At 34.6% G+C, this 19,488-nt stretch overlaps 1 protein-coding gene across 1 annotated transcript in view; it reads left to right on the top strand.

The window, feature by feature from the left end:
- LOC145284531 (uncharacterized) overlaps positions 1 to 18,687 on the top strand; it is a 42,806-nt gene extending 24,119 nt beyond the window's left edge. Inside the window, exon 2 of the mRNA XM_080133424.1 lies at positions 17,042 to 18,687. Coding sequence (XP_079989550.1) covers positions 17,415 to 17,945 — 531 coding nt within the window. The 5' untranslated portion in view covers positions 17,042 to 17,414 and the 3' untranslated portion in view covers positions 17,946 to 18,687. The remainder of the gene's footprint in view (positions 1 to 17,041) is intronic.
- The last annotated feature ends 801 nt before the right edge of the window (positions 18,688 to 19,488 follow it).

The following is a 19,488-nucleotide window of genomic DNA, read 5'->3' as shown; positions in this document are numbered from 1 at the left end:
TTAGAAGTTCGTTAGTTAGAACAAACATATTAACTCGCGATTGCTTAATAGAAAACAAAAGTCCGATAATTTATTCCTATTCCAGCACCTTTTATGCGTGAATTAATATTAATTCCCGCAGTGAAAATCACCTTGTGGTGTTAGGCTGTATTAGAGCGTGAACTTTGGTCAAAATTGAACTGCTTGATTTTAATTAGATTTATTCGATCATCGATTTTAATATATATCGGGGGCATTTTAACACAGACCCTGTAATGAGAACATTCCCAGACTAATAATATACAATGGTTAGAAATCCATATATATATATATATATATATATATATATATATATATATATATATATATATATGCGGCTCCTTATATGGGGGTAGCAAATTGGTTAAAAAGGAAAATTATTCCCAACATGCATTTAGGTAAGCATGCACTTTCGTAAATAATTGAATTCATCCAAAACGTATCGCGAAAAGCTAAAAACATATATATATATATATATATATATATATATATATATATATATATATATATATATATATACACACACATATATATATATGTGTGTGTGTGTGTATATATGTATATATATATATAATTATAAAATTCTAATGATCTTGTAACGATGTATGTAACCCACTTTCCTGTTTACGACATCCGGTTGCGCATGACTTGCGCACTGAAATATTAACGTTATTATTTCGAAATTATTATTTAACATGGGAAGAGTGGAGTTTAAAATAACTTAAAAGTAATACAGAAATGAACGATGTAAAAAAACAAAAAAAGCAGACATATCAAAATTTGAATATAACTATAATAAGTATTTTGGTATCTGTTCAGTGCACATTTAGCTATAAGTATAGCCGACCACTTATAATTCAGTAACTGTAATTTTTTTTTTCAAAAATAATCAATTATAATAAATAGAACGGCCCATAGAAATCTATCCATATTCTTTTTTCATTTTAATATGCGGTCATTGTAATGTTTCTGTTATGTCAAAAAATACTATTTTCATTCCGTCACAAGTGTCACGCTCATACATAAATTCCATAGCTAATATAACATACTGACCCAACGGGCCACGGGTAGTCTAGTATATATATAATTATAAAACTCAAATGACGTTGTAACGATGTATGTAACTCATTTCCGGTTTACGACACCCGGTCCCGCATGCGCGCATGACCTGCACCCTGGAATGTTAACGTTATTATTTCGAAATTATTATTTAACATGGGTAGAGTGGGGTTTCAAATAACTTAAACGTAATATATAAATGAACGATGTAAATAAAAAAGCAGACTGTATTAACAATTGTTTATTTGGATAATTTAAACGCGAAAAAAAAAGAAAAAGTGGGACGCTGAAATATTAACCTTATTATTTCGAAATTACTATTTAACATGACAAGAGTGGGATTTAAAATAACTCAAAAATAATAACAGAAATGAACGATGTAAAAAAACAAAAAAAAAGCAGATATATCAAAATTTGAATTTAACTATAATAAGTATTATGATATCTGTTCAGCGCACATTTAGCTAGTAGTATGGCCAACCACATATAATTCAGTAACTGTAATATTTTGTTTTCAAAAATAATAAATTATAATAAACAGAACGACTCATAGAAATATATCCATATTCTTTTTTCATTTTAATATGCTTTCATAGAAATGTTTCTGTTATGTAAAAGAAAAAGATATTTTCTTTACGTCACAAGTGTAACGCTCATATATGAATTCCATAGCTAAAATAGCATACCGACCCAACAGGTCACGGGTAGTCTAGTCTAGTATATATATATATATATATATATATATATATATATATATATATATATATATATATATATATTGAGAGAGAGAGAGAGAGAGAGTGAGAGAGACGGGTAGTCTAGTATACATATACGTATATATACAAAGGGCTAATGAACTCTTTTTCTGGGTCAACGGCCAACTAGTACCGTGTATATTTGTGTGTGTGTGTATATGTGTATTGGGGTGAAGGCAACCTTTCTAGGAGAAGCAAATCTCTGATTTAAAAAACCATAAAGCGGAAGACCATTACCCGCATTAAGCTGGTCTGCAGTTTAATTTGTTGCTGGCTATCTTGCTCTTGCTTGTTGCTGGGTATCAACATTTTGAACCGAGAGAGAGACTTAGCTGTCGTACAAAGCTAAGACTCTGTAACATCATATTTGTATAGATACTCCCTCAGGCATTTGGGCTCATGGATTTTAAATGTCTGAGGGAGTGGCACTCGTCTGACAAGACGTTGCAATCATCAATCATCATATATATATATATATATATATATATATATACACTAGCAGGGAGCACCCGTCTTTCACCGGGATTGAAATAGGATCAGCAGCAAATGTTTTACGCTACAGTACTTTTATTGTCATCGTAATCGATTAAACTGCCAGTTTCTGAATAAAATCGATTGGTTGCCTGCTCTTGTTGGAGACCTGTTTTTAAGTCTCCCACAAGGAGTATTTACATGCCTTTCTCCCGTAAATTAAGAATACATTGTAGTCTACTTTACACTGATTATGTTGAATTTATAAAAATATATCTTAATAATGGCTTTACTTAATTTTTCAAATGCAAGCGTTAATATCAGAGATAAACATGATTTCGAACGCGCCCAACTCTTTTCTAAGAAGCGACTTCTGATTTTATGACAGTATTTTTATATAACTACTTCAATTAAAGTTAAACGCAAAAAAGTCAACTCTCCTGATTCAGCTGTGCTTAAAAAGAATGCGTTTCTAACTTATAAAAAAATCAACAGCTGATAGAGTTTTTCTGCTAAAACTTCTGAAATTTAATTGTGACATTATGGTCTATAAAAGTGTTTGGTTAAATATGAATTGACTAATTACAAAGTGCAGTAGTTCCTTCGATGTAGCACTTCTCTTGTTTGGACATCAGTCGCTTAATCCTCCTGGTTAAGTAAAGTTTGTTTTTTGTGTTCCATTCCAGAATTACACATTTTATCGATTAAAAACCAATTTCTATCGAACTGTACATTTTCCGAGAGGCTGATGATTATGAACTGTTTAAATACCATTGTTATTCGCATATTCAGAATTTTTTTTTTTTAAATTGTCAAGCAATTTAGTAAATTTGTATTAATCTATGTCCTTCATGAAATGATCGGTCTAATTTAGGTGACGGAGAAAATTTTTATACCAATATGTAGTATTCATTTATAAATTCTAGAATATAAATAAAGGTGCGATATTATTTGATTTAGTCTTGTTTTCACAGTACAGCCTATCTATGATCTTGCTTAAAATATTTTTATGTTCATTATTGATCCAAACAAAACCTTTTTACTTTTAAGTTTGATTTATTAAATAGTCAGATATAAACCGGTTTTAATATATTTCCCATAATCTTTATGCTTTATATTATTGCTGTATACTCCTAATTTCTATATTATTTATTGTTACGACGTTGAATAATAATTTGATCGTCGCATGTTTGACATTTATTTGATACCTATTTTGTAAATTTTCACTTATTCCCGTAAATCGCTTCCTTTATTTATCTATTTATGTACTTATATATTTAAGCATTGAGTCACCAGTCTTTGCTGAACGTCGCATGTCATCGCTATCATTTTATAAGTAATTTCATTTCGTGAGGGGGATAGTTATATCCGATCATCTTCTAAAAAAAAAACAAAAAAAAAACTTTGTTATTAACGCTACGAGTATTACACTTTTAAAACTCATTATTCCTCCTTTTATTTAGGCTTACTTATAGTGTCTGCTCTTTTGCAAGAACACTTCTTCCGGTTCTCGATAATTTTGCTCTATTATCCTTAAAACTAGTAACCCATCAGTCCGGTAATCTTTCTTGCCAGTAGTTCTCTTCCCGCGCGCCATAAGTAAGTCGACTTCTTCCCCTATTCAAATTAAGCTCTTAATCCCCGTATAAACAAATCGTATATATACAAAACTAAAACTTAAGAAAACAATAAAATAAAAATGTATATATAATTTTCTCTTTAACGATCATTTAGTCGCGTCCCCCGCAAATGCGAAAAACTGAATGAATATATTACTGAAAAAAAAAAAGACAGAAATCATCTACCAAATAATAACATGTTCACTTCCTTGCGAAAGAGCGGCGATTAGGCCACCACTGATGAGGATGATGACTACCGGTGATAAATATCAATAAACCACTTACAACATCAACAAGTAAGTTTCACCATCTCACTTTAGTCATCTCCGTCAAATGCCACGAACATTAACTCTGTCGACAATTTCATTTTCGTAGACTGCTTTGCCACAGATCCATTAGTTTAATAGCAGTAAAACCTGGAATTAATGTATAAAGTTTTTCTTTCTTGAAAAAAAAAACAAAAAAACAAATAAAACACTGTTCTGAACATAGTAATTTTAGAATTAAAATCCAAAACCTCACAACAGAACATTTATTTTAATAAATACTACTAACGTATTCTGAAATCTCTGAAATCTTATTTATAAAACGATTTCTATCAGGAATAATACTTTTGTGGCCTGTCCTAATATATATATAAATCTTTTAAAAAGTTTGGAAGGATGAATGGAGGTAAAATATTTTCTAGGGTTTTCCTTATAAGGAAAATGAACTCCATACTGTTAGTGTTTTTTTATTCAATACGTCTGACGAAAGCTGTTCTTGTTAAAATTTGCAAATGATATAAGGTTTGAACTTGTCTGAATAGTCTTGTAACGATTGTAACTAACGATGAAATACACTATTTGTTGCTATCAATTTATTTCTTGATGTCGTGAGTTTTTGTTAAAACAATATATGAATGCTAAATTATGAAATATGATAATTTTGTAGCTTACAGTTTAAATCATCTCACTTTGACTTAAAACTTATTGGTATATGAACGGCCCCCTAATTTTCAATTATATAAACCCAGTAAAATTCGGAATACTCTTAATAAGATTATATATATAAATATATATATATATATATATATATATATGTGTGTGTATATATATAATATTACAATATGTATCTTACATAATCGAGCTTTATCAAAGGCAACCGATCTACAACGAACGTGACATGTTTTAAGTCACTCTTTGTCACCCACATTTTTTTTTTAACATTCTTGGTTCCAAGGCTTTCAACTACAGATATTCTTTCAATTTTTTTTCATCGAATTATTGTCGATAAAACATTACACTTTCCCCAAAACAAAATCGGTATAATGTATCATTTTTACAATTGTTTAATGGTTTGTGATACTTACTTTTAGCTCTGTTAAAAATATTCATTTTTGTTTACATCATGACGGACGAATCCCCTACAAATCGCTTAGTCGTAAAAAATGGTCCTATGGAATAAAAAACAAACTAATTGACTAAATTACGTGATATTTTAATATTTCATTTCCATTCTGTATCTGATACGTACATCGTGCATAGTTTTTTTTTGTATTTTCTTTTCTTTTGTTTTCCTTCATAATTGCAATTCAGATCTTTCACAAATAAACAACAGTTTAGCAAACATTTTTTAAAAACTCATCCAATAACATGTTTTTTTTTCATTCTGTTCTTCTTTTTTAATGAATTATCGCCGATCTACAACTTAACTTTGCTGGTTTATTAAATATTTATTTTTATAATTACGACTGTTCCAGACTTATGGATGGTCTCGTGGGGGAACCGTAAGCCTGTAACCCAAAAGCTGTAACATAAATTTCAGTGAGTGTAATCCAAAGGCGTACTTTAAAAAATATTCTTTTCATTTTTATAATCGATTTATTATGGACAAGCTGCAAAGCCCTCATAAGAATAATCGGATAAATTTAATCATTTTACATTTTCAAGTGAGTGTTCTCACAACATGTCCATAGTAAAACCATTCCTTCATAATTTTCTTACTTTTTAAAAAAAATTTTGTAAACATCGGGGGGTCACGAATTTTCTTTTTCTCTAAGTTAAAATAGTCGAAGAATATCAGACTTTGTCATCGTACTCGCAGAATTAAGCAGTGTGACGTGTAGTTGTAAGGCAGACGAACATAGAACTATTCCATCGGATATGCCATTTCAATTTCTGTTTGCAATCACCATCAACAAAGCGAGGGTACACATTTCCAAATTGTGTGGATTACATCTACACACTAATTGCTCCTCACATGGACAATTATATATTGCGTTTATGGCAGTAGGAATACCAGATAATCTTTAAATCTGCACAGAAAAATGAATGTTCGAAAATATTGTGCATCACCAAGTTTTAGGAAATTAAGCACATGAAAACTTGCATTGTTTTTTTTTGTTTATCTCCGTTTAATCAATTGAGCCACATCAATGCGTAGCCAGGTGAAGTTAGTATACATACAGACATACACACATACGCACACACACATACACACACGCACACACATATATATATATTAATTTGTTTATTGCGGACTATTATTCTCATCTTTCTTAGTTGTTGTCTCACGACGTTTCAGCCAACTATTCCTCTGGCTTTCGTCAGGTATTAACCGCGACGGATAGGAACTTCGAATCCTCTAACTGCATTCTCAGCAATCACTGCCATCCGTAGTTGTTGTCATCTGACCACGTGTTTGCAAAGTAAGCGAAGGGCGATCAAGATTGATTTGTTTGATTTTATAAATCCACGTTTATTTATTATCTGACCTAAACGTGGATTTATATGATAAAAAAATCGAACCTTGATCGCCATTCGGGGGGGGGGGGCGGTGGCGCAGTTGATAGAAACGTTGATTCTCTACGGTTCCAGATGAGAATTGTCTGAAGATAGCGGTTTCAATCTTACCCAAACCCGGCCAGAGACTTACTTGGCAAAAACGTGGTGAGATGACAACTACGGATGGCAGTGATTGCAGTTAGAGGATTCGAAGTTTCTATCTGTCGCGGTTAATACCTGACGAAGGCCAGAATAGTTGGCTGAAACGTCGTGAAACAACAACTAATAAAGAGGAGAATAATAGTCCGCAATAAATAAATTAATATAAATAATACTTATCTCAATAATGAATTCCAAGTAAAATAATATATATATATATATATATATATATATATATATATATATATATATATATATATATATATATATATATATATATATATATATATAACGTGGAGCGTATTATTTATTTTTGGAAATACTAAGCAGGGGTAATATGTAGTGTTTACTGTTTATTTAAATTTTATTTACCTCTATAATCGCTAGAGGTTTGTGAAAAGGTCATATGTTGATTTAATAAATGTATTTCTTCGGAAAAACCTGGAATTGAACTTGTCACCTTCAGATTCTCAGTTCATGTCTTAGCCCATCTTATGTCATCCATTTCACACAGTTATCTAAGCAATACTGCATAGTTGATGCAACAAACATAGAAAAAATGAATGTTCTCCTAATGTTATGAACGAAAAGCTAAATATCTTTTCTATTATCTTCTTAATCGTTTCTTTTACTCGTCCGTGAAATTTTGGTAGATTTCATAATTTAGTCAAATGGTATCTGTACACCTGTGTGCAAAACCTCTCGTATGGCAGGCAAAATGATTTCCGTCATAATTACACAAGGTAATTGTTCTAATATACTGAATCATTCGTGCTCCGAAGCTCTAGATACCTCAGCACTCCCGGCACAGATGCCAGGATCAACCTCACACCTCCCATTTACTATAACCTTTAATCATAGCGTTCCACGTCAGAGTTTAGTGAGTATTTCCAGTTGCTCTGTATAAATGCTCAGTAGGCCAACAATATGTTCTTTTACTGTTTGATTCTTGCGTAATCTCAGTGTATAAAATGATAATTACTGACGGCTGAATGCAATAATTGTCACATGATTTATTAAATCAATACCCCCCGACAAATTAAGTTTTTCACCATTCTAATGTCAGATTTAGAAGATTTAAATAAAGATATGCAAGTTATTTAAAATCAGTTTGGTCATTTGACAGAATATCAAGCATATCGACGAAGCAGCAGTCTATCAACTCGAAGGTGAAAGTGATTCTGAACAAATCGATTGGCGGGTCCTACTATGCAGAGATACCTTGCGAAGAATCCCCCTGCGAAGAATGAGCACAGGTCACATTTGAGTGACCTGCAACAGGCACACGTCACATTGGGGTGCGTGACTGAGGATTGACTCGTATGTGACAAGGAGATCCCTATTAGGGATCACCGACCTTTCACACTGATATAATTACCAATTATGATTCCAACTCAAATATAATTGTAATAGCTCCTTTATCTGAAATATAAACAGCAACAACTTAAAGTGAGATAATTGTGCTTAAATAAAAATTGGACAATTGTTGTTTCAATCTCAAATGTTTACATTTCTAAATGTGGGATTATATATTATGTATTACAAAACCTACTGAACACACTGTAAAGAAATTGAAATCTGGGGAATATCAATTGAATATTACTTCATATCTGATAAACTTGAATTTTGAGTTCATCACACATCAATTTATCCACATTCCATGCAATCAAACTTAATATCAATAAGATTTCATACCGTTCTTATACTTAGCATCTACGGTCTAAAATTCATAATGACCGGTTAACTTATTCACCTTTAAACGAGAATATATAAACCGTTACACATACGCAGCGTTATGTAGCAACATCGGTTAACACTTGGATTTTTTACAGGAGTTTGGGAGGTGATAATGTGCGAGTAAACGACGGCCCGTAATTTTTTATTACGATGTTAAAAATCGCTATAAATATTAACTAAACATTAACTAGTACCGTACAGTATTTCTTTTACGGTCGCCTGATATAGATTTATTACTTTGAGTAGAGGTAAGGTTTTTCTCTAAAAGAGTCGCGTTTAAATTCTTAATAAAAAAACAGTGTATCGGATGAAATATAAACATCTTTGATTTCGTACGTAATTAGATTTTCCACACACACACACACACACACATTCACACACACACACACATACACACTTATACATACACCCACACACGATGGATTACCCACCATCGGATATTAAGCAACAATAAGATTTGGATTTTGTTTTTGAATATGCATCGCCAAATCAGGTGTGAGAAATTCGGATTTTTACAAACTTACAGATGCTATCCTAGAGGATGGGGCTTAAGCCTGTGAGTCCCGCTCTGTTATCTAAATTTCGGTTTTCTTAAACGACAGACGTGTTTTATTTTTTTTCATCTTTTTAAATCGATTTATTATCGATAAGCGACTACAAATTCATGAAAATAATAGGCTGAAATTATTAGTTTAATATTTGTAGTGGGTGCACACGTAATGTGTTCATAGCAAAACCAATATCCGATAGTTTTTACTTTTGTCTTTTATAAACATTCAAGGTTAAAAATTATTATCGTATTTCTCCTAGTTTAAATGGCCGCAGAGTATCAGACTTAGGTTGTCGTACTAGCAGAGTATAAGCAGTGCGACGTGTAGTTGTCAGTAAACGAGTGTAGAATGATTCTAACGGATATACCATTTCAGTTTAAGAGATTGCATTTCCTAATTCGATTTGTGTTTGCAATCACCGTTAACGAAGCTTAGTGACAATTTTTCTAATTGTGTGGATTACATCTACATACTGAATGCCCCTCGCAGGGGAAATTCTAGTTTGCGTGTCTTAAAGTCGACAACCCATGCAATCTCGAAATTTGAATTCGTACGCAACCATGTTTTCTGCACACACACACACACACACACACACATACGAAAATATCAGATATTAAACAAGATCAAGATTTGGATTTTGTTTTTGAAGATGTATCATCAAATACGATATAAGAAAAGTCAGTTTTTGTACCAATAATATTTATATTAATTAGCATTAATAATAATAGAAATAAGCATGGCAGTGTTATCTAAACATATGATATGAGCGCTCCACTGTTTATAATCGATTTATTTAAATGGCTACAGACAAGGTAAAAACCTAGCTAATGTAAAAATATACGACATATTAATTAAAAGTCCAAGACTTTTCAAGAAAAGTGTTAGTGGGTGCATTCAGACTCAAAGAACATCAATTATTCCCTCATTGCCAGAAACTTTAATAGTGAGTGGTATATTATATAAGAGAACAAATAGTTTAAGATTAAAAATATAATTGTCAACTCCTTTTCTGATTATTGTCTTATGCGTGACGGATATAAGTTTTTTTTTTTACATAGGCATCACCACATTATCAAGGCCAAGAGGCCACTCATAGATAAGGGTTAAAGAGTGTACAGTAGAAATTGGACATTGGATAATCATTAGTAATGAAAATTTGGTAAATTTGATAACTTATATGGAACGGCTCATCAAGAACTTATTTACGTTAGACTTGAAGACAACCATATTGTAGTCAGCCGGAAAGCAGGAAAACGGAAGACAATTCCACAGGCGTGCAGTTCAAAGAAAGAAGCTTTGTTCATGGAATCTACGATTAGGTTTAGGCACAGATAAAGAGTGGGGGGAATTATTGATAGTGTTTACAGCTAGACGAGTGTTTCTTGTGAAAGTTTGGCGAGGGGGGCCATAGATTGAAGCTCAGTCGAACACTTTCCATGAACATAACGATACATCAGAGACAAACTCGCAACATCTCTTCTGTGAGATAGAGGTTGCAAGGAGGAGAAAAGGACATCTCCTACGAGGCTACGAAGTCTATTTTGAACTCTATCAAGGCAGGGCAAGTCCTTTCTAGCAGCTCCTGCTCAGATGTGGCAACAGTATTCCATCCTTGGACGTACCTGGCTCTTATATAGATAGATAATAGAATCAGCAGTGAGATATTTACCGGATCGATAGAAAGATCCCAACATTTTTCCAGCGGCCTTGGCAACAGATTTGATGTACGTGGTCTATTTAAGATCAGGAGTAATGGTCAAGTACAGAAGCTTGTCAAAACTTGAGGCCTCCTGAAGACGAGAGCCATTCATTTCAATTGATGCCAGATGTGGATTAGAATGTTGATGATGTAAAGAGAGAAGCTTGGTTTTAGATGCATTAAAAGTAACCAGCCACTTCTTTTCCCCATTGTACTACGTGCTCAAGATCAGAGGAGAGAGAATTGGAGAGAACTTGGTCGTTTACTGTCTTAGATGTGCTACCATAAATGGTAGTGTCGTCAGCATAAATGTCTACAAATGATGTAAGGATGTGATTTGGAAGATCATTAATGTAGATCAGGAAAAGAGTTGGGCCCAGGATGGACCCCTGAGGGACACCGGCATTAATACTGTGAGCTTCTGATTTTTGCCCCTCAACTACTACTCTTATGAACCTATCAGAAAGAAATGATTTAATAATTGAGAAGACTTTTCCAGCTATACCATAGCTAGCGATCTTATGAAGTAAACCTTTATGCCATACCCTATCAAAGGCTTGAGATATGTCGAGAGATTTGCTAATCCTATGCGATATAAGTGTAAGCACATCTTCTGTAGATCTAGCAGAACGGAAACCATATTGAGTGTCACTAAGAAGGTTATTTTTGTTGAGATGGTTGATAACTTCTGTATTTAACAGAGATTCTAGCAACATACTCATGACGCACAGGAGACTTATTGGCCTGTACTGAGAGGGGGATGAGCGATCACCTGAATTCTTAAATACAGGGCATACTGATGAAATTTTCCAGGGAGATGGGAAACTATTCTCCTTAAGACAACGTTTAAACAGTTTTGTAAGTATGGGCGCTAGTTCAGGTTGAAGTTTTTTGAGTACTATAATTGGAATACCGTCAGTGCCAGTTGCTTTACTGGAATCAAGGTTTTTGATTAGCTTGGCAACATCACGTAGAGATATACGTATATCACATAGCGTGTTTTCTGATATAAGGAGGAAATATTGGGGGTTGGCGGTCTTGGTCGCAAAGGGTAGAATTAGCTGCAAAGTTCTTGACAAAGAGTTTGGCTTTGTCTGATGCTGACGAGATTACCTCAGGTCCATTGATAATAGTTGGGATGGAGCACACACTTCTGTTCAGGATTCTGTTTGCTATTTGCCAAAACTGGTGGGAACCAAGCCGCTGCTCAGCTACTTTGTGAACATTTCCAATCATTTTTGTGAGCATTTCAATGACCTTCGCCACAGCCTTTTTTCATAATTTCAATTGTCTAATTGTTGCAATATATTTGATAGATAATGGGGTATGGACCCGCATAGTCGGGAAATTTTATTTATAAACGATGCTGGTAGGAACTGACGAATCAAATTAATTTACGTTCTGCTACCAACCAATCAGAAAGCAGAACTGCTCCATAAAAATGAAACCTTTTCTGTAGCAACTTCGCATATATCTCCTTCGGGTCAACAGGAGAAGAATCATTTGCTCTGTGGCTTCCAACTCAAGAACTGTCTACTGAGAACCAGTCACCTCCAGGACTTGTGTAGAACAACTAAGTATCGGAAACTGTTCTGAAACTAAATATGGCTTACAACTCTAAACAGCCTCTAAGGTTTTTACTTGAGCTGGGAATATCCAAAAATCACAGCGCTCATGGTCTGGACTATCAGGAGGGTCAGAAACTGTTCTGATGTCAATGACAACGTCTTTTCTTCTGATCTTCTCTGAACCCCCTTGGGACACTTCAAACGGTATTGGTAATCTTGTAAAATAACATACAATACTTTACAAAAAAAATGTGAACATTTTTACCTGCCATTATTCTTTGCTACTTTTTCATATATGGGGCACCACTTATAAAAGCCCGGAGGCCACTCGAGGATAAGGGTTATTGAATGTACAGTAGGCAATGGAATAATATCGTATTAATCTTAATTAGTGGAAATTTGGTAAATCGGGTTACTTAAGGGGACCGTTCATCAAGAATTTTTTACGTTGGATTTCAAGACTAACAAATCGAAATCAGCTGGAAAAAGGCAAATGGAAGAGAGTTTCACAGGCGTACAGTTATAAGAAAAGCTTTGTTCATGGAATCTACGTTAAGTTTAAAGCACAGATAAAGAGTGAGGGGCATTATTCATGGTGATTTCTGCTAGACGAGTGTTTTTTCGTTAAATATTGTCGAGGAGGGCATAGATTGGAGCTCAGACAGCACTTGCCATGAAAATAACGATAAAGCAGAGACAGGCTCCGAAAATATCTTCCGTGTAAAAGCAGTTAAGGGAAGCGAAAATGGCAACCCCCACTAGACTACGAAGACTATTTTATACTCTTTTAAAGCAGAAAAATGTTTTCCAGCAGCTCCTGTACAAATGTGGTAACAGTACACCATTATTGGACGTACTTTATTTTTATATAGATAGAGAATTGCATTAGCAGTGAGATGTCTAATGAAGCGGTAGAATGATCCCACCATTTTTCCAGCGAACTTGGCAAGAGATTTTATGTACGTGTTTCACTTTAGATCAGGAGTAAAGTTAAAACCCAGAAACTTGTCACAACACGAAGACTCCTCAAGACGAGACTTATTCAATTGATGCCAGATGGGGATCAAACCGTTGATGGTAGAATATTGGTTTAATATGCATTAAAGGTAACCAGCCGCCTCTTTCCCGATTGTACAACGTGCTCAAGACCAGAGAAGGGAGAATCAGTCATTTACGGCCTTTGATGTGTTGCCATAGATGTTTTTGTTAACCCGTGTTTATCAAAAGAATACTTCAATAAAGATGTATGCAATGAATGTTTGGAACATGAGAAACATAATTAATTAAATCTCATAATCTTTACATAAACTAACATGGATATCCGTTACAGTCCACAGTTAAGCAATAATACTGGGGTTGTCCTTTGCTCCTGGTCTGAAATGGAACACGTACATCAAGTCTGTTGCCAAGGTCGCTGGGAAAATAGTGGGATCCTTCTACCGCCCCAGAAGATATCTCACTACTGATGCAATTCTCTATCTATATAAAAGCCAAGTACGTCCAAGGATGGAATATTGCTGCTATATCTGGGTAGGAGCTGCTAAAAACAGCCTATCATGCCTTGACAAAGTAAAAAAAGGACTTCGTGGCTTGGTGGGGGATGCCCTTTTCTCTACCCTGCAACCTCTCTCCCACAGAAGAGACGTTGTGAGCATATCCTTGTTTTATCATTGTTTCCATGGCGAGTGCTCGTCTGAGCTCCAATCTCTGGTCCCCCCTCACCAATCTATCACGAAAAACACCCGTCTAGCTGAATCCACTGTGAAAAATTTGCTCCACTCTTTATCTGTGCCTGAATGAAAACGTGGATTCCATGAACAAAGCTTCTTTCTTAGAACTGCGCGCCTGTGGAACTCTGTTCCGTCTGTCTGCTTCCCACCTGGCTACAACTTGGATGTCTTCAAGTCCAACGTTACCCAATTTCTAATGAACCGTCCTCTTAAGTAAACGCTTCATTAAATCTCCACACTAACGTACTGTACTTGCAATAACCCTTATCCTTGAGTGGAGTCCGGGCCTTGTTAAGTGGTGACCACCGTGTAATAAAAAATAATAATACGGATGAGTAACTCTTGAAAAAATCTGCCCCTGTGAAGTCAATTAAATGTTAATTATATTTATGTGGTAGTAAATCTTGTTGCTGTGAAAAGTTTACAATTCAAAACAAGAGATTGGGATTGAGGTGGGAAATAACTTTGCATTGGAATAACTCTAGAATAAAGGTAGAAGAGCGATGTTTCTTTGAGAAAGAATATTCCAACTAAATTGAGAAGTCTGTTTTTGAAACGTGAAATTGTAAGAAAAATTGATTAAACCGAAAATATGGAAGAAATGCTTAAACTTTTTGTTAGACATGAGTGCGCAGATTTTCCCACCAACTCGCAATTGCATCATTACGTAAGGAAAAATACTAAGTAAAATTCAGTTCCAAGTCACCCTATCTAGGCGGTTGTAGCTTCAATCATCGCAGATGATATTAAAGAATAGCGTTTCGAATTACTTAAGGATCACTGTCTTGGTTGACGCAACGAGAACATATAGATTCTCATTGATTAAATAAGGCGTTTGTATCAGAATTCCGTACAAATTCTAGATTTTGGCAGAATGATGCCCGAGTTCGACGAGATATATCTAACGGTATAAGCTTACATCGACCGGAAACGCGTGAGATAAAAGCTAAAGATAATAGCCGTTGTCTCACTAATACATATAATGCAAAGGATAAAGTCTCATTAAAAAAATTCATAAACATATGATGATAAGAGTACGACAAATTCAGCGTTATATCGACTTATAATAAATCATTACCTCGAATAGATATCGTGTTGTTTTATAGACACATGATGGAATAGTACAAGCAAAATATATGGTAGTTTTATTGTTTTGAAAAATATTACTTCCAGATTGCAATTCCATGGTTAATAAGGATGCGATAATTATGATTCATCGGCACATAATATTAAAAAAAAATAGTTTACAATAACAGCAATTATTATTATTGTTATTATTATTTTATTATTATTATTATTATTATTTTGTTCGGTGCTGATAAAAATACCACGTATTGATATCGTAATATATGAAAATGAAGACAACAATCTTAGCAATTGCTGAGTAAGCGTATAATGCTGATTGCAAGCATATGGGCAATTGATACGATAATAGAAATAATTAATAGCTGAATTTCAGATAATGTTTATGGAAAGCGATGTAACCTTGAACTTTACCAAGTCGCAATTCAATTGTGAAGGCAATTTAAAGCAAAAAGTGTTTTCGAATCGCACCAAATCGTTTCCTATATGAATAGAGAAATGAAGGTGACAGTAATTTGACCAAAACGAATCATCAAATCCTCGATTGGTGCTACTTGACCAGACAATTCATTATCCAATTTCGCATGCCCCCCCATCCCCAATTCCAACCCGATTAACATTTACGCAGGAGCTTCCGATTGTTCCCCGGGCCAAATCTCTATTATCTTTAGACACAATTAGGTTGGATCGACAATATTTTATTGTGGTTCATGACTTTTATATCTTATCACAACAATTCTATCGTATCCGTGATCCTTTCATTAAATGAATATCAATATTGCCCAAATATATTGAGCAAGCGACAATGCTTTTTTTTTCTGAAAGCATGTACCCCGTCTTATTTTCTCGTAGTAATAAAACACTATTAATATATAAATAGCAAATATTACTACAATATTAGCCGCGCCAGGACGTAGACATTTCCCGGTTTATATTTGGGGGCAAGTTTAATCCTATGGGGGAGATGCACCCTCAGTCCTCATAAAAATGTATCCAGGAGAAGGAAGACTGTCATGAGAGTGATCCGAAGTAATTCGCACACTAAGAATTGAATCTTAAACATTCAGGAGAATATCATTTTACAATTGTTTGTGTTTTTTCAAGTGCTTCAACTATTGTGCCACGCGTCTCTATGAACAGTTCTAATACTAAAATCCGTACTAGAACTGTCGCCAAGAACCTCTGGCGCAGTGGGCAGATTATTTAGTAAAAATTCCATTGTAATAATTACAATTTTTCTGAAGGTGTTAGGTTCAATACTATGTGTGGGTTACCCAAAAATACAATTGCGAATTACTTAGTTCTTTTATTCAGTCATGACTCATGACACCTGAAGATACAACGATTAAACAATCAGTGCCGTTTGAAAGTCCAGGTTGGTTCTTGAGTACTACAGAAAGATGCCAGAGTTTGACAAAATACATCTAAAGAAGCTATGAGGTTACATAGATGAGCAACAATGACAATAACACTCAACATAAAACCATTTGCCTGATGTATCAAAATAATACGAAATATTAATCTATAATATTCACATTCTGCGAGTAAATTCCATCGTTGCAATTCACTAACACTGGCCTACGTTTTTTTTATTTTCCTTCAAAGGTCGAAGGTTTTTCCAATTGATTTGTAGGTTTTTGGTGCGCTGAATCCAAAAATGACACCTCTTTTCTTGGATCAGGTCTATTTTTTGAGATATGAGAAATATGACTTTTGCGCCTTACATATTACTAAGTATAATGCGAACAAGGTTGCAGGTATCGCCTATTCTTATTTTTTGCATAGGTATTATACTGTAGATTTAATGATGTTTTTGTTTACTTTCAGGAAATTGAAACCGAAACTGAAACTGAAACTGCATTGACTACATTGAAACTGCATTGACAACACTGAAACTGAAAATAGTTAGAAGAATGTGATCTCCAATCAATGTGACTGATCTTATAAGAATCTGTGCTTTTTGTGTTTCTATTTCGAACACGTATCTTAGAGTAACAGAAAACAAATGCACAACACACCCTGACAAGTTCTGCTACATATGATGGTAATTTAATTATTCCTTATCCACTAGCAAATATTTCTGATTTTGCGAAGAAGGTATATCATGCTTACTTCGGAGTTAAGCTTTCGGACAGGATTAGCCATCGTACCCCATGTTTGCTGAAAAACATGTGTGATTGGATAAATAAAAAGGAAGAGTATGAAATTCGCTGTTCATATGGTTTGGGAAGAGGGTAAAGATCATATGCCAGGCTACTATTTCTACATGACTAATCTTAAAGAAGTCAACCGCAAGAATAAACATTGCATTCAGTATCCTAATGTTCCGTCTGTCATAAGACCAGTCCATCATGGTCTAGGCCTGACCGTTTCCGAGCCAAATGTTGCAATGGAATCTACCTCTGAATCAGAGTCTTATGACATAGTAGACAAGGCAGAGGATGGAGAATACATGCCAGAAGAAAATGACCGGCTAGTGCCTCTAACACAAACAGATCTCAATAACTTTGCACGGGATCTAAACCTATCAAAGGAATCAACACAGCTTCTGGGTTCTCCTCTCCGTGAGAAGAATTTGCTATCACGTAAGACAACATTCTGTTGGTGCCGAGAGAAGGAAAGAGAATTTAGAGAGTTATTCACAACCCAGAAGCACTCGTCATTATTTTACTGCAACAAAATTGCTGGTTTAATTCAATTAATGAGGCGGGACTATGTTGCTACTGAATGAAGACTAATCGTCGACTTTTCCAGCAGTCCTCCTTCACAGCGGAAATAAATACTCTTCAGTTCCAATCCTATTCGGTGCAAATGAAATAAACTCACGACAGCATAGATAAGCCACTCTCTGCTCTGAACTACAATGACCATGGTTAGTTGGTCTGTGGAGATCTTAAGGTAGTTGGATTGGTTTTTGGACTACAGGGTGGGTAAACAAAGTACCCATGCTTTTTGTGTTTGTTGGATAGTCGGGCTGATGATCAACATTTTCCCAGACAAGAAATGCACTAACGGGAAAGTTTGGAACCTGTTTAACACACTGTTCAAGCTCGTTCTTATCTGGAACCAAACTCGCACATTTACATATCAAACTGGGACTGATGAACGACTTTGTGAAAGCAATGGACAAGGGCGGCATTGGATTTACTTTTCTTCAGCAGAAATTTCCTCAAATCAGTCTGGAAAAGCTTATGGCTGGCATCATTTATGCACCTCAGATAAGAGAACTTATGAAGGACTCAATGTTTGACAATATAGAAAAATGTAGTAAAATGTGAGTTAGTTATTCATTTTTGCATAGGAAAAATATTAGAAAGATAACGAAAATAAAAATATATGGTTTCGCTATCTCCGATTAGGCCATATTGTGTTAGTCCCTTTTGTGCACTTGTATAACATACTACTTTGTTTTATTTCGTTATGTCTTAATTTAAAAGTGTCGAATAAAATTACAGAATGCACTGTAGCATAAACGCTTGGATTTTTATTTTCTTCTGATGCAGTAATTCAGTCTCTCCTTCAAAAATCCCTCTAATTTATAGGCTCGTATACCTGACATCAACACTAAGCAGGAAATGAAACAAAATTCATGAAAGCTGTTATTAGGTTTGCTGGGGGAAAATCAGATAATTATACCGTTCTGAAAAGTATTTCATTCTGACGGAATCATTTACTTCCAAGGTGGCATATATGGGGACGTGCTCCTGGAAACCCACGTTTTTGCTATGTCAGAATATAGAACCGGCTTTGGAATCTTGTGCATGATAATATCTTATCTTTGGTCATCGCGGGAAAAATGAAACAGGAATTCATCTACCTTAAGAAGCAGCAACGCTTTCTTTTTATATTCCACACTCTGTGCCACATATCAAAGATAACTGTTGTTGATACTCAGCTTTATACACGATATGAAGTCTTTCGAAGAATATAAATAATTCGAGCAGTATCGACGCTTGTGGTGTGTGTGTATGTATCCCGCCGTACATAATCCTGGCGCTAAGTACTACAACTCTAGTTATCTATGTATTTTGTCTTGTTATAAGAACGCCTTTTTTTCTAAACGATGCCTGTCTTCGAGTCTTCCTTACTGATGTTTTCGAGCCACAATACTAACTTGCATGAATAAAGTTGTTTTCCTAGTGCATTCAATCATCTGAGCAAAATGATACATATATACACACCTACTCGCAAAAAAAATTAAAGATGGCTGATAAATTATAATCAACTAGCACAACTATCCAATGTCGACCAGTCTGAATTTTCATAGATTGCAG

Source organism: Euprymna scolopes, chromosome 9, assembly GCF_053919585.1.
Source record: "Euprymna scolopes isolate OS-2025 chromosome 9, ASM5391958v1, whole genome shotgun sequence".
NCBI lineage: Eukaryota > Metazoa > Mollusca > Cephalopoda > Sepiida > Sepiolidae > Euprymna > Euprymna scolopes.
Note: the sequence above shows the minus strand (reverse complement) of the source record. Positions and strands in the feature narration are given on the sequence as shown.